This window comes from Notechis scutatus, chromosome 4 (genome assembly GCF_049901735.1).
Source record: "Notechis scutatus isolate UNSWTSFEM ecotype Mainland chromosome 4, rNotScu1.2, whole genome shotgun sequence".
Lineage (NCBI taxonomy): Eukaryota > Metazoa > Chordata > Lepidosauria > Squamata > Elapidae > Notechis > Notechis scutatus.
Window position 1 is genome coordinate 102,326,868 of NC_142012.1, and position 17,115 is coordinate 102,343,982.

At 32.7% G+C, this 17,115-nt stretch overlaps 1 protein-coding gene across 8 annotated transcripts in view; it reads right to left on the reverse strand.

The window, feature by feature from the left end:
* INPP5A (inositol polyphosphate-5-phosphatase A) overlaps positions 1-17,115 on the reverse strand; it is a 255,053-nt gene that overhangs the window by 29,098 nt on the left and 208,840 nt on the right. For all 8 annotated transcript variants that reach the window (XM_087964256.1, XM_026670710.2, XM_087964259.1 and 5 more), the window contains one exon: positions 1,108-1,181. In XM_087964256.1, the coding sequence (XP_087820382.1) occupies positions 1,108-1,181 (74 nt within the window). The remainder of the gene's footprint in view (positions 1-1,107; positions 1,182-17,115) is intronic.

The following is a 17,115-nucleotide window of genomic DNA, read 5'->3' on the forward strand; positions in this document are numbered from 1 at the left end:
CAGCTTAATAATAGAACTTGGTGACTTGATGGGTGACTTCCACTCTACAAGTGAAATATTATTACTATAAAAACTGTATATTCACAACGAGTTTTCAGAATGTACTCTTCAACCTTGGATACAAAATAGGTTCTTTTTATTCTTTTCTATATGTTCCTAAAGATGAAAGCAGCCATTTGTATCAGTTTAGTTCCTTATTCAATCAAGCGGCTGTTCCACTCCTTCATGAAGACTTACAGTTGAGCCTACAAGTTTAATTTGATAATTGGTTTTGCTGTTAAGAAGTTTCACTTAATGTCAGACTGGAATTTCTTTTCCAATAATTCAAGAGCATTATTTCAGTCTTGATTTTGAAACAAGAGAGACCAATTTCTGTGATCCCGTTCAGAAACTTCAAGAGTGCTTTCATTTCTTTCCGCTGTCTTCTTCCTAATTCCAAATTTCATTAATGTAATTTGGACTTTTTTCCAGTCCCTTCTATTGAACAGTTTGCATGAATTCGTCTTAAAGTATGATGCCTTGAATTAGACAGGTTATACTCAGGGCAGAACATGATTGACTCAGAACAGAATAGAACCTTGTTTCTTGTGATTTGGAAATTATTTCTTTTTTCTCTTGATAACAAGAAATGGATGTTCAATATTTTTATGTGCACTATAGCACTGGAGGGACTAATCCAGGCAGTTGTCAGGAATCAACACTGACTCGAAGGCACAGAAGCAAACAAGTAAACCAACAATCCTATTCTCATACTATTCTAAGAATATGATAGCAGACAAAAGCAAACAACGAAAATGTACAATAAACAAACCAGAAAAGAAAACCATAAGAATATTAAGGGGCCGTCTGTAATTTATATTCAGCAAAACATCCCATACAACTTACTCCTAGTTATATTTGCATAAGAAATAGCATTTACAAATATAGATATGTAAAAGTACATTCTGGTTTTGATTTAAAAATGTTGAAATTTTGAGATGGAATCATATCCTTTCACAGACCCAGTAACAAAAATCCTATAATGACCAGGAATTAAGTTTACTATATTTCAAGGCTATTTAGGATCAGGATGTTAAGAAATAAACAATTTCTGTCTCTCTTTCTTACCTGGGAGGAAATGAAATGTCCAGTTCATATAATTTGTCTTTAAAGACTGACAGCTCTTTGTCAAATTCCAAAAGCTAATGGAAGAAAAACAAAGATAACATTAAAATAAATACAAGTTCTGTTCTGCTTAAAAATAAAAATAGTTGAGAACATATGACTTTGAGATTTTGCTAGTGCCATACTTCATTATTTCATGGCACATAAAAAAGCATTTTAAAATATTAGCTAAAAGCAAAACATAGAAAGAAATAATGAAGTTTGCTGGAAATTCTATAAAGTTTTCTAATATGCTGAGAAAAAAAACAACCTCAGCATTAAAAATTACCCTGTTAAATGTTTTTAAGAATGCACAACTTCAGTGATAATAAAGATTAGATCAGATTTTTAAAAGTAAGGTATAAAAGTAAAGTATGTCAGAAAAATTGCACTTTCTGATAAAACAAACTTCCATTCATTTTATTATTTAGTAATAAAAGGAAAGGTTAAGGGGAAGAAGATGTGAAAATTGAATTTTTTGTTCACAACCGCACCCCCAGGAAATATTTCTATTCAGCTACTTTGAGACAGTTAACCAATTTTCTCCAGGTTAAGAGAATAAAACATTACACTCATATGGAGACTGTAGAAATCTCAGGAAGGTACCAAAATAGAACCAGCGGAATTATATATTGTAAGCCATTTTTAATATTTATACATAGAATAGTTTGTCCACTATGAAAATTGGTGCATAGTCTAAGCTTGCATTCAAAATTAGTGGACATTTCAATCCAAGAAATATCCTGATGGACAATAATAAATCCCCTCCCTCCCCATTATTCCATACCTAACAACTGGTGGTGAATCTGACATGCAAATGAACGTGTAACATAATTGGCCCTTTGCTGTCTAAGCCACTTTCAGTTTTGGCATGCATGCCATTGAAAACAACACTCCTTATAATACTGGTGTGTTTACTCCCTGTTCATTAATCATGTCCCAACTCACAGCTGTGCTGATACCATTGTATCAATGGCAGAGGTTCCGAATGAAATTAGATTATGTTCTTCTTTCCCCTCTGCTCCCTCATAAATCATTCCTGAAATGTGCAATTAGCAGCTACTTGTACACATTAATTATCTGTGTGAAAAGCAGATACCTGAACCACCTGCACAACTGATTAGCTCCCTCCCTTGTGTCCCACCTATGTTGCTTTCAGTCTCCAACTGCATTGTTCCTGGCCACCAATCTAGGTGGATGTTTGCCAACGGTGGCTATGCACAGATGCCAACATTAAAACCTATTCCTCTTTTTCTTGAATTACTTCTTGTCACAGTGAGCAAAACTTCGGTTCTCTAAATGGAAATATCAAAAGTTCAAAAAAAAAATCAGAAGTTTACAGTGAGATACCAATATCCATAATGAAATTCCCAATCAAATGTCTCAAAGGACACAATAAAATAGTGCAAGTTGTATGCTTCATAAATGCCTTTAAATCTATTCTTGAGAATCAAAATTGAGGACATCTAAGCACTATTTAATTTTAAGAGTTCAAGATCCCCTGTGACCTTATAATTTAATTGACATCCCACCTTTCTACAATGATAGCTTATGCAAAAATAACATCAGCCTCCATGAGAAGAAGAGAAGGAAGGAAAAAAACCCAAGCTGAATTTAACTAAAACTAACAGAAACCTACAACAGTTTATAAACAAGATGCTACAGACTGCTTAATAGATGAATACAAATATTTGTATTGTTTCCTTCCCCTCATATCATACAGCTCAGAGTCGATATATCATGGGCAGCATAGACATTTAATATATAAGTAAATAAGTAAGTAAATATCTGATACAAATCAATTTGACCTGCTTTAATTAAAAAGTATCACAATGAAGTGATATGTAAATTATATTAATAAATAAAATTATTCTCTCTTAACTATGATGTGAACAATAGATTTGGGTTGCTTTCTGTATTAAGACATTTCTAACTCACATTAACAGTGGTTCAAATTAAAGCGGATAATGAAAGATGAAGCTTTATTAAAGTCAGAAAGAGCAAAACTATTTGGAACAAGAGAACTAAATCAGGTCAGAATTATGTTACATAGATGGGCATCTTTCCCTTTAATTTCATGCCTAGTTCATTTTCATATAAGTCACTGTATATTGGTATATGCTGTGTATTTAACCACTAGTATTATCATAGCATAATATGTGATCAGGGTTTATTATAAAGTCATGTATGTATGAGGGAAAAATAAAAAGGTACATGCATAAGATACATACATGCATCATATAAAGACACATACGTGTCTTGCTTTTCTTCCTGAAAATGGATGGGAAGGAACTTCTCTGACCCTTCTGCTTTTGCTGAAATCCAGCTGCTAAGGCATTTTCCCTCACTGGCCTCACATGTATGAAATGATTTTTTCTCTCCCAAATTTTAGAAAAAATATTATTATTAATATCCAGAATATTAAAATCTTCTACAGGATATCTGGAAAACTGCTATACATTTCTCCTTTTTGTAGGCCAGGAAAGTATCTGCTTATATAACTATCCCTAAACTCCAGAGAATGCTAACCGTAACATATTTTAATGTCCTCCTTAAGGCAATTCTTATGGAAAAAGTCCATGTGCGGTAAGACTCTTGAGGAGAAGGTGTATTAAATCCATAGTCCATATCTTGATATACTGCATTTTTATAAGGATGTGAGGTTTACCTCATCACTCTTATTTAACCAAGTACCCAGACAATTCTGATTTTTTCCTCTGTGCAGCTGTTATTATCACAAGTATAATTCAGTTTTCACGAAAGCAGACAAATTTTGCTATATTGTAAAACCATGTAGATATTGATTGTATTAATGGGGTACCTAAAAACAATATTATTACGCTGTGTTTTATCTGTTGTTAATTTGCTGAATTCTAGTCAGTCTAGACCCATGGTGGCGAACCTATGGCATGTGTGCCAGAAATGGCTTAGTGAATATCAAATATAATTAGCACAGCACTGAATAGCATCAGAATAATTATATTAGAGAAAATTGTATCTTAGCACACATTTCAAATAAGTAGCTTTTGAAGCATATTTTTAAAAATGGACAGAAAAAAAAGACATTTAGATGAAGGCAGATTGCTTGTAAAATGTAAAAAAAATACAAACAGAATAAACAATGTTTCATAGAACACAATGGTAAAACATACTCATTAAGAATTCCAGTGGACATGGAAAGTTAAATAGAAGCATTGTCTTCCTGGATGAATTCAAAATATCTACAGTGTATGCATCCAGCTTCTTGGTATGTACTTTTTGTTTTGTTCTCTTGATGACAATATTCAAAAGTTGACAGAACTAAGGCTGATAGTATTGAAAATGTAAACTAATAGAGCTTTCAGCTAGTTTCAACATTTTTAATATACTATGGGTAGCTGCTTGTATAAATGTGTTGTATGTTGTATATAAGCTACTGATATTGTTGCAATACAGATGACAGATAACTGGAATACAAATATACTGGCAGCTGTTGGAGCCTACCAAATTTTCAAGTAGTAACAGGATTTTTTTTGGGTGGGGGGGCAGATGCTGGAAGCAAAATTGTTTAAAGATATTTAGTGTCAGCTGCAGGAGAAGTGTTATTAACAATTTCTGCTTTTATTGTTATGTTGTAGTTTTAATTACTAGCTCAGGCAAAAGCATCTGATTTCTAAAGAAAAAGGAAAGAAAACACTTTGAAGTTTGGTTCAATAGATGCCATGACTTAGTTGGAGTCTAAAAATGTTAAAAGCTTTTCTCTAGAAATATTGCTTCCATGTAATCCTTGTGTGGTCTTTTAATTTTGCAGCTTTAACCCTGTTTGGAGGAGGGTGGTCTATTAGGGACCTATGATGCATGGATACTATCTTTCAGGAAGGTTATTTGAATAGCTATGTCAATGAAGTTCTGAACTAGCTAAATTAAAAATTAAGCAATTACTTGGATCGGGCAAGAGTTGTAATGGTAGTTCAATGTGAAAGTTTTGATCTGTTAACAAAACCATGTGCTTTGTAATAAAACAGTAAGTCTAAAAACAGTAAGCGCAATAGATTTTTAAAAAGGATTTCCAGCTTTTTAAAAAGGGAATACAGAAATTAAAATTTTATTGGCAAAACTCTTCTAGGATCTAGTGATTAGGCAACATAGAGTTAGTTGTAAACAACAAACAAATATAAGGAAACACACTCACAAAGAAGTGTTGAGTAAGAATTAAAAGAAGTCCTGCATCACTACTGATTTCACTTAGCCACTAGGCCAGGGGTGTCAAACTCATGTCGTCATGTGACGTATCAGGACTCCCCCCACTTTGCTAAACTAGGCGTGGGTGTGGCCAGCGCATGATGCATTCGGCCCATGGGCTTGGAGTTTAACAGCTCTGCACTAGATGAACAGGGTGATTCAGCTGAAGTTATATTCTTAATCCCATTTTTTTTGTGTTTTGCCATTCTTGCTTCTTAGTGGCCCCATCACTACTGCATTCCATTTTTTATATTTTTTTTTAATGCACCCAACTCCAAGTGGAATGAATAGCAAATAAGATAGTGAAGAACATTGAAAATAACATCTCCCAAAGCAACTTAATAGACAATAAAATGGCAACTGAGATTTACAAAGGATGTAGAAATCACGATGGAAAGCTTAAAGTGTTAAGAATTCAATGTCAGGAAAATTTAATATAACTATTAAGAAAGGCTTTTAACATAAATGATCCATATCATATTTCTATGTTAATGCTGCCATATTTACAACTTTTTCTTTCTGAAAAACAAGTGGAAAAGATGCAAGAAAAAAGAATGTAATGAATAACTAGAGCACATTTCTATACAGAAAGTCATTTTATATATTTTAGCTCTCTTATTTTAATTAAAAACTCGTATATGCTTTTTCCCTATGGAACAACATACCTTCTCCAACAGTTTTTGCCTTGTGCCAAGTACTAAAGACTTGGTTGATCTCTTGGGCATTTGTGCTGGGATGTGAATCAACCCTTTTTGGTTAATTTGGCTGTTTTTTCTTATTATTTGTAAAATAGAGCCATTTTTTCAGACCTCTGGCTTGTGACTGATATTTCTGTTATTGTTTTGTTCTGCTGTTTTATTATCTTAATTTCTTGTTCAGTGCCAGAGGAATAGTTGTGAGATTGGTGGCCATATAAATTATTTAAACAAATAAACAAACAAAGAAAGAAAACAGATTTTAAAAATTGAGTGATTTGTCCTTTCTGTAAAATAATTCTTAATTCATAAGAACTGCACAAAATACCTTAAAGGAGTTTCTATAGTATGAAAATATAAAATAATGATAATAGTAATTTTTGTCTTTTTCATAAGCTTACTTGAAGTTTTAATCGTTTATATTACTATTAATAGAAAACAATGTGAAATGTTTTAGACTAACCATAATTTTTGTGAGGTAATTATTTCAAGGTATTTAAATCATCCAGTAATACTTCAACTGTTACAGGTTTTCATAGTTATATTACAGATAGTCCTCAGTCACTTAACAACTGTTTGAACTTATGTCAGCTCAGAAAAGGCTGCTTTATGACTTGCAAATGATTTCTGAACTTCATAAAACATCATGTTCCCCGGTTATGTGACTACATTTTGGTCACTTGGAAACCAGTTTGCATTTGCAACTGGTTACAGCTTCCTACGGTCACTGGTTTGCAATTATTTTTTGCTGTTTTCCAGCAGAAAACAGCCAAAAATATCAATTTGATATGCTGGATTTCCTTAATGACCATGTAATTTGCTTAATGGCTGTGGTAACTTGCTTTATGACCATCATAAAAACAGTTGTAAAATTGAGTCAGTTCACATGGTGACTCACTTAATGGCTGTCCTGACTTAGGACCAAAATTCCAAGTCTAATTATAGTTATAAATTGTAGACTACCTATATAGCCTATTTAAAGTATACAAGATCTATTGTAGTTAATTGGTTCACCAGATAATTTGCAATAATAATAGAGTCACCTTTAAGTGAGATGGATGACATATAAGTTTAATAATAATAAAAACAAATAACAGGAGCTCAACTCTAGCTGCTTTTATAACAGCTTTGGACTGATTGATAGGAGAAAAATCAATATTTTCAACATTAAATTAAATATGAGAACATAGAAGGGACATTTAACAATTTCCTAAAGGCATGGTGACAGATGAGTAAATAATCCCATTTGAGGTAACCCTGGCCAAGGACTAGAACTCCCCATTTCAATTCATTTAATAAAAAAAAGATGGAAATCTGTTATTTGGCTAAAATTTGCTCCAAAATTATCCATTTCACTATATCAAAGGCCTTTTCCATATCCAACAAAACTGTCTTTGCTGATTCCAGTTTTTCCTAAATGTATATTTCAAATACCAATAAGTAAATTAACAATCTGATGTTTGCCTCCCTTTAACAAACTTAGATTGCTCTGGATAAAGAACTGATGGTAATATTGTCTGTAGTCTAAATGCTAGGATCACCATCAACATTTTGGCATCAATGTTTATCAAGGAAATTGGGCTGTAACTTCCACATTGGGCAGAATCTTTATTAATTTTCAAGATCAGAGTTATATAACCCTCATTAAAAGGGGTTAGAAAAGTTTATTAAAAAACATGATTATAAACCTCTATCAGCTTAGGAGCAAAAAAAGGCCAGCTTTTGTTTTCATATAGTATATTATTTCCTTATGTGTTACTTCCTATACAGATAGAGTAAAAACATAATAATACTTGATATTTGGAAGAGCTATATAATTTTAAAGTGACTAATGCTTTTTGTAATTGACAGTATTTTAAAGTCAAACACACACAAAAAAGGCTGATTTATTAGTTTATAAAATTATTATATATTTTTGCCTTGGACCTCTTTACTTTTCTTGTTACAATTTCAGGTGAGAGGCCAATAAACTAATATTGCTTTGTTCCCAAGGAGGTGCATCGGGCAGGACCTAGGAGAAGGGCCTTCTTTGGGGTGGCTTCCTCCCTTTGGAACCTCATCCTTGCAGAGATTAGACTGGCCCCTACTTTGACACTCTTTTACAAGGCCTTAAAGACCTGGAACCCAGAGTGGAAGCGAGCCCATCAAGCGGCTTATTTGATTGCTTGTTGTTGCCAGAGGGCTGGCGAGTTATGATTTTTATATGTTTTTGAGTCACTGAAAGTGAATGGGCAGCCATATACATTTTATAAATAAATAAATAGATAAATAGATAAATAAATATTCTTTCCCTGGGGTTGAGCTAGAATTCCCTTCCAAGTATGTTTCCATGACCTTTCTTTTATGTGATTCAATAAATATCTGTACCCAACATATAAAGGAAATTAAGTTTTAATTTAGGAAACATATACTTCCTTAATTTTTTTTTCCAAATGTTTTTTTAAAGAATTTTTATTCTTTTTTCATTATTCTTTATTTTATTCTTTATTCTTTTCCATGAAACATGCAATACTTACAAACGTTCTTAACAGCATTTCGAAAAATACATTCACCAAATTCGTAAAAATTCTTCACAATCGTATTTCATTTATTTAAAAAAAGTGAATTCTCTTCTTATAATAACTGTTAGTGTTACTGGAACATGATCAGATATTGCAGGAGAACTCACACTGCATTTATTTGTCAAATCAATTAAAGATTAGGATATTAGAAATTAATTGCATTGGAAATAAGTCCAATATAGAGTTAAAAATAAGAAACTTAATTTAGTGAAGATATGTGGGCCCATCACGAAAGGACACCTCAGATTAATAGACACAATAAGAATAACTAAGTTAAATAATTGGGATTCTTGGTGGCATGCAGGTCCATTAGTTATTCTTTTCTCCATCACTTTGTACACTTGAACAATATAGTGTAAAAAATTAAGAAAGTGCAAAATATTATTTGCTCAAAGCAAAATTGGTATGTTGAAAAACTGTCTGTTAGATTACTATTATAAACTGATTGGCTAAACTCATGAAAGTATGAACCCTGTACTAGAGAACAACTTAATTCAGTCATTGGAGTAGAACAACAGCAATTATTCATCAAGACCTACAGACCAAAGTCAGAGCACTGTTAGATCACAAGGTGATATTAGCAGCATTTATCAAATCTATCTACAACAACCACAAGAGAATTCACAGCTGTGGTTGGGAAATTAAGGTTTAAACCTTTCAAAATATTCAAGAAATCTTACAAAAAGTATTCATACACAGCTGAAATAATGGGACCTGAATAATTCACAGATATTGTTTGCAAAAACAATAGGGAAAATATCTAGCGACCAGTTTTGCAGCCTTTGTATCAGCTTGATGATGCTGATAATACACTGAATATAAAATAGAAAAATAACTATGCTTTCTATTATAAGTGATGAACAACATGATGTTATTTCCATCTTTTCCATGCATGGTAAGACTGGTGTATAATGAATGCTCAACTTGGAAAATTCGACACATACAGAAGGAATAAGAAATATTTTAAAGTTTAAAGTTTGACTGTTTCTTATTCACTTTTCTAGAGTTTTAATATGCGCAATCGGAAAAGATACTGCAGCCAGAGACCAGTATTTCACCATCAAGTTCAATTCCTTTCCTAACTGGCTGGCATTTCATAGTTTCTAGATCATTAGGGAAATGTTGGGAACTAAACCTGGAACTTTTTGAATGAATTTACATACAGAATCAACTTATATTGAATTATGTCTTTTTTCTTGGATTGTATTCCTCCATCTACCACTCTCCATGGGATCTGAATCTAAAATCTTGTCCTCTGACTACTCAAGGTAGTCACTTAATTTAAAAAAAATCAGTTATTTATTTTATTTTTCTGTTGCCACTATTAAAGCTCTGTTGCCCTTACTAATGTTACTGTATTATAGGATTTTATGTAATGTAAGACAGGTGTACAGAGTTAAGTATCTGTCAGAAGTCTATAATTCTTATAATCCCATTGCCATAGCTTGCATTGAGGTCCAGAAATACTGGAATGCATCTTAATTGCTCATACCTAGAATTTCATCAAAACATCTTCGCTGGATTTGCTAAAGAAAAGAAAAAGGTAATTTCTATAAAAGAAATTTAAAAAGTAGTTAAGATATGATACAATTTTCTCATGGAACAATTGTGAGTTCAGGAGACTAATATATAGGACTATATATACTCTCAAGGTTTTGTTTGTTTGTTTTCCATTCTGTCCTAATCATCCATAATTAGTCAACTAGATGCTAAGCTATAAGTTTTCTTTTAATGTTTATCCTAATTTACTACTTATACATCAATCTAAATATTTTACTTGCCTGGAGACTGGATACTTATCCCTGCTTTTCACCTCTGGGATCAGGGTTCAAGTCAAACTCTGATGAAATGTATTTAATTGTCTTAATCTAGTTCTTAGTGGACAGTATTCCCATTATCTTTAAAAGGGTCAGAGCTAAGGCCATTGGGAAGGGTGCAGCATGCTATATCTTATCTATTGATTAATACGTTTTCAGTGATGCCAGTTCTTTAACCTTCATATGCACCTATTCATATACCTATCTATCAAAGCTTCAAAAATATTTTTGGTCAGAAATCTTTATCTGAACCTCATATCTCATTTGTTCTCCTGTTTTATTTTGATGTACAGTGATATTTTAAAATTTAAAATCTGATTGCTTTGTTTTTCTTTAAAACAAATGTCTTGATATTTTAAAAATAAAGGTTAATATTTATAAATATTAAACTGTTTTAAGCTCTGGCATGTCATATGCAAAATACAAATTCTATAAACTAAATCACTTTGAAATACTTATATATTCAAAAGCTTGCTTTTAATCTATTTTAGGAAAGATATTTTGCCCTCATTTTTTTCCGGCCTCAAAATGGCAACATTGTATTTTTCCTTTATTTGTACTTATTTCAATCCCATAAGAAAACAGGAATGGCACAAATAAAATATTATGAATTTAAGTCTTCTGTTTTCCCATATTCAAATTCTACAAAAGGGCAGATTTCTTCCACTGATACTAGCCATCAGAATGTATGAATGTATTTAAACAAGATAGATAATTTTGTTCTTGTATGATTAAAATTCTTTTCTATACAACCTATCCCTCTACTTCCAGGTCAACTTTTCACAGAGAACTCTGTGACTTCATATTAATCCAACCATATGGGTACTGTGCCCCATTTTCTAAATCCCTCTCATCTACTACTGTGTACTATAGTATATACAGTATATAATCCAGAAACCACAATCTAGCACAGAAAAGGTATCTAATGAATTGAACCAGAAGATTGAAAGAAAAAACAGTACTTAAACATCCCTTAAATAAAACAGATGATGCCAACAGAATCAATCTTAAATGATCATCAAGCTCATCAAGTACAGTATCCATGTATTGTTCAAAATGCATCGAATAAAATATGGAAATTATATATGCCAATACAAAAAATAGTTATATTAATGATATTAAATAGAAAAAGTAATGTTTTTTAAAAAAACAGGAATGTAATATATATAAAATTCAGGAAGAATTCTATCTCCCAAGCAACCAGAATTTACTTCTATCTGTTGCAAAAATAGAAAAATCATTTTATAAAATTTATTTGCTGTTGTATATGTAAAGTTAAATTAGAATCAAATTGGCTGCAGAATTTTAAATCCCCTCTTTCCATCATTGTCCCTACATGTCTATATGACCTTTTAAAACTTTTAATGTGAATGAATAAGTGAGTGAGTGAATGTATGAATGAGTGATCTAAATGTTATTCCAACCAGTTATACCTGGTTAATAGAACTAATCCAGGTCTCAACCATATGCTGATATTTTATCACTCAAAAATTCAACAGCAGGCAAATTCTATGTGTGAAATGGAACTCATACACCAAAAGCACAGAAAATATTTTAATATAAACTCAACCAAAATGCCTCCAATCAATAACATACTAATGGTATTTAACAAGTGATAAATAAAAAATGGTATGAATCAGATTGTTGGTGAATCAATGCAGGGGATCAAACCAATATATCTATGTGACATATTTTGAGGAAGGATAAAACATAGGCCTTTCACCACTTTTGGGGGGAAATAAAATATGTTTTAATTGACTTTTAAATGTGAAGTGGAAATACACTGTACTTCCTGCTCTCTACTTAATATAGTTCCCATCCATACTATAAAATGTTCTATGGCTTTCAAACCTTTAAATTTGTAAATACTTATAAACTTTTGTATATCAGCAATGTTATTATTAAATTAATCAATTTATTACTAATCTTCATGGTGAACTTCTATTATTTCCTGAAGTTATACCTTATGTTTCAGCTATCGCTATCTTGAAAGTCCTTAAATGCATTTACTTAAAATCGACTTTTATATATGTGGAGTTTAAACTGAAGCTCTTGGCTTCATGACAAAGGGTTTTTGAAAAAGATGAAGTGTCCTGGGGATTGGAGTGACTACCTGGCACATATTATAGTAAGACTAAAATGGAAAAAAAGCCCGTAGGAAAATACAGCTCTCAAGAAATTGTACAGTATTTTTACTGAATCAATCATTTGCATGTTTTAGATTTCTCAATAGGTGGCTTGCAATTTCTATATCTTTTCTTTTGAATTAAGAGATAAAAAAGAAGAGGAGGTAACAGTATATGGACAATGATAAAGGAGCCTGTTGATAATAAATATTTGTCAGATGTTGTCACATCTGCACAAATTCTGCTGTTGCCAAAGAGACATCACACTGATAAAAAAGGTGGCTCTGAAGAAAATCAATGGATTTTGAACTAAAGCACTGCTATACACATAAGAACACATCTCTATCCAACAACCATGCTGCTGTGAAAATTCCCAAGCCTTGCATGGTATAGCTAAGGAAAATTTAATCTTCCCAAATACTCATCAGAGCACTCCATCCTGCAGACCTGACAGCCCCACTTATAATTAATTATACAATTTCGATGGGAATATCGACTAAACAAAGCTATAAATCATAGAAAAAGTCAATAGGCATGGACACATTCAATCATGTCCTGACCAATGATTACTACTCTTAAAATACAATAATTATTTTCAGGAGCCAGCTTGAATTAAATTTCTGTCAGCATGGTACAAGCCTGGTGGGTGATGAAGGATGCGATGGATTTTTTGGGGTTGAATTTGGCCAGGGACATTTATCCTTTTAGATAGGTAGTTTGTTTTTAGTGATCATGGTGCTGTGTGTTTAACTAGACCATGAAGATTAGATTATCTCCAATGGCTCATTATATCATTTATCTTTTTCTTCTGTACTTGATCTGGAAGATTTCCTGCTTCCTGGTGTGTGAATGAAATGGCTACAGATTTTAAAATATAATGTTCTGAAGTGGCCCATCCATATAAAAATCTTTGGCGGAAAACATGTGAAGAAGCATGCACGGAAAATTAACTTAATGCTTAAAAATGCTACTGGCATGCCAAGAACTGCTACGGGCAGAAATGATAATCTTTTAACATTAAAAAAAGAAGAAACTGAAATATTGCACAACTATAAATCAAACTGTTTTAAAAATAAAATTATATGCTATATCAAAAAGGAAATGTTGACTTTCATATTTATTTATGGATGTTCATAATTCTACTGAGTTAGGATATTCTACACAATGCTCATGAATTCTCCATTTACTTCATGCAGCTGGAATTATCTACATGAGCAATAGGCTAACATCAACTACTTTTTATTCTATTTAGGAGACACTACAAACCCTAGAGATACGAACTCCTAATTCTAATAACAATGAATAAGAACTATATTTTTACATATGTACTCTCCATTAATAGGAGTGTCAACAGATTTCTCATTTCCAAATATCAGCCCCTGACAGGTAGAACTTTGGTTAACCCTTTGCTTAACCGCTTTAGTAAAGGGAACGTTTTTTTCTTGTGGACAATAATGTTCTGGCTCTCTATTGCTTGTGTTGTCTGAATGGTTGATCCAGTATGTCAAAAGAATTTGACATCTCTAAAGCCAAACTGCTACAGTACTTTAAAAGAAAAACATGATGTAAGTTGTCATATAATGCCCTATAATGTTTCCACAGCCGTGAAGTGGGCATGGTTGTTAGTCAAGATACCAAATTATTCATTAAGGGTATACCAGCTACACGTTTAATCATTCCACCCCTCAGAAACATCCTTCTTGCTATCTTGTAAATTGTTCTTGTTTTCATCATGCACAGACTTTCTGTACAAACTGTCCACCACTCTTTCCATCTGATGACAAAACAATACAGCCAGCCCCTTGCCCCCATCTGTCTTTCTTCCTTGCTGTAGTTCTTTTCATCACGAGGGGGGAAAAAGCTGCCCCTCTGTTAAGTAAAATAGTAGCAAAGCACCATGTTGCTTCAACTTCTACTTCAGCAATTCCAGTGAAATTCTCAAGAAACAGTTTCCGGGCAGAGATGAAGAGCAAAATATGTATGCACTGTAGCTTGCATTCATTTTTGGGGGAAAAATAGATGACAAGACTAATGTCAGTGTAGAAAGTACCCTCTGATTTAAAAAGTTTTCCTCTGATTATTGAGGTCTGAAGAAATTCCAACATTACTGAATGGTGGAAGGAAGTTCTTTTTGCTAAAATGCAAGTTGAACCCGGGGACCAATTAAACCCTGTATAGAGCTCTTAAATGTGACCCACAATGATTTTACACACTACATGGATAGTCCCCAGATAATCAATGTTAGAAAAAATAAAGATTTGGTACATCCTTTACGTAGCAAAGGATAAAAAGACGCACTCTGGGATGGTTATTATACCCTTTATAAAGGCATTAGAGGCGACAAAGAGAATTTTATGCTGCTATAGTAACACGTGACCTTTCACCATAAGTTGATATAAATGTAATATATAGACAGACCTAGCAATATATTAAATTCTAAGAAACATTCTGTGTATGGACATTTCTCATAAAATTATTTGGAAAAAGGGCTACAAACTTCATTCACTCTTTTTTTTTAATTAAAGAGCAAGATTTTTTTAAGTTGCTGAAGTTTCAAGGACTCAGTAAAATTAAGATGATTTTAAAGCATCTGTAACTTTTAAAAAATAAAGTTCAAACTTTAATCTTTAATAGCTGTAAGTGCTGCTCTAAATATCAATACTACGGAGGTTTGTGGCTTATCATATGAACTGCTAATGTTTAGCACCTGAAGTTGTGGGAGAATTAAATGACCCTCAGCCTTCAAAATAAATTTGCCAATGTGGAAATCTGTATCAAAACATAACTGTTCTCTTCCTGTAGTTTCTAATAATATTTTTTTCATAAGGAAATGGATATGAATCTACTTACACTTTCTTAATTTAAACGTTCTGTGAATAATGTTAACAAGCTGTGACTTTGGTGGAAAATACTAAATTGTTGTAAAAACTATATTCTGTCAAACAGTTACTAAGTTAATAGTTGATCTTACAAGTGCAAAACTGCACCTAGAAGTTTGTTCAACTGTTAAACTTTCCATAAAATTATATGTAATACCCACATCCCACAACCTTCTTTTACACTATATATAATACTATTCTTTTACACTAATACTATGACAGCAGTGTTCCAATATTTAAACGACTACTACAAAGAAGAGGGGATCAAACTATTCTCCAAGGCACCTTAAAGCAGGACAAGAAGCAATGGATGGATATCAATAATGGAGAGAACCTACCTAGAACTAAGGAGAGATTTTCTGACAGTTAGAACAATTAATTAGTGGAATGACTTACCTCCAAAAGTCATGGGTGCTCCCACACCAGACTTTTTAAAGAATAGATTGGGTAACCATTTGTCTGAAATAGTATAAGAATTTCCTGCTTGAGCAGGGTGTTGAATAAGAAGGCTTACAAGTCCCTTCCAACTCAGTTAGAATGTTCTGGTCTAATACAATTTCAAATTCAATTTCAAATTGTATTAGAATGTTAAAAGATTTGTGAGGCAAAAGATCAAGCAGAAAAGAATGCAATTGTGAACTATGTATTCATTTTAGTTACAATTTATGGATTTAAAATTAATAATCAGCACTATGAGTTCATGTATAAATATATTGGTAACCAGTGTAATCTTCTCCCTCCAAATAGAAAGATTATTTCTGGCTGGGCACTGTTAAAACAGTCAAACACTTCCTAAAAGTAGCTCTGCAGAAATGTAACTAGATTATTAAGAATAACATTTGCATCAGTTTTCTTAAAGCTTTGTAGTGGCTGTATCAGTAGATACAAATAGAATCACAATCCTCTGTTTCCATAAACAGTACCACATGATGGACTAACACATCCTTCAGTCTCAGTTTAGCTACACAATCTAGTAGAATATATTAAAAAGGCATGATAAACAACAACTTCAGCCTTTTCTAAGTGCCCTTCAGAGCTTTGGCTCAAGATCACTGGCCTTCAATACAGGTAGTCTTTGATTGAAGAAACAATTGACCCCAAAATTTCTATTGCTAAGTGAAACATTTGTTAAGTGAGTTTTGCCCCATTTTACGGCTTTGCTTGCCAACGTTGTTAAGTGAATCATTGCAATTGTTAAGTTAGTAATACAGTTATTAAGTGAATCTGGCTTCCCCCACTGACTTTGCTTGTCAGAAGGTCACAAAAGCTGATCACATGACCCCAGAATTCAGCAACCATCATAAATGTGAACCAGTTGCCAAGCATTAGAATTCTGAGTTTGTGACCATGGGGATGCTATAATAGTCATAAGTGTGATAAATGGTCATAATAAGTCATTTTCTTTCAGTGCCACTATAACTTCAAATGGTCACTAAATGGACTGTTGTAAGTCTGTATATTTTAAATTTTTAGAACAACATAATGTGGGCACAATTACAAAAGAATGGATGAGTCAAAAATGCCAGTCTATCAGAAATCAAAGTGGAAATGTTGCTTCTTATCCCATTGTATGACTCTCCAGGATACTCTTTACTTCTCTTGAGCTTACTAGTTCCAGCTTTACTTTTTCTGGGCAAGAGGACCCATTTTCAGTGGTTGGATATAGCCTCTAT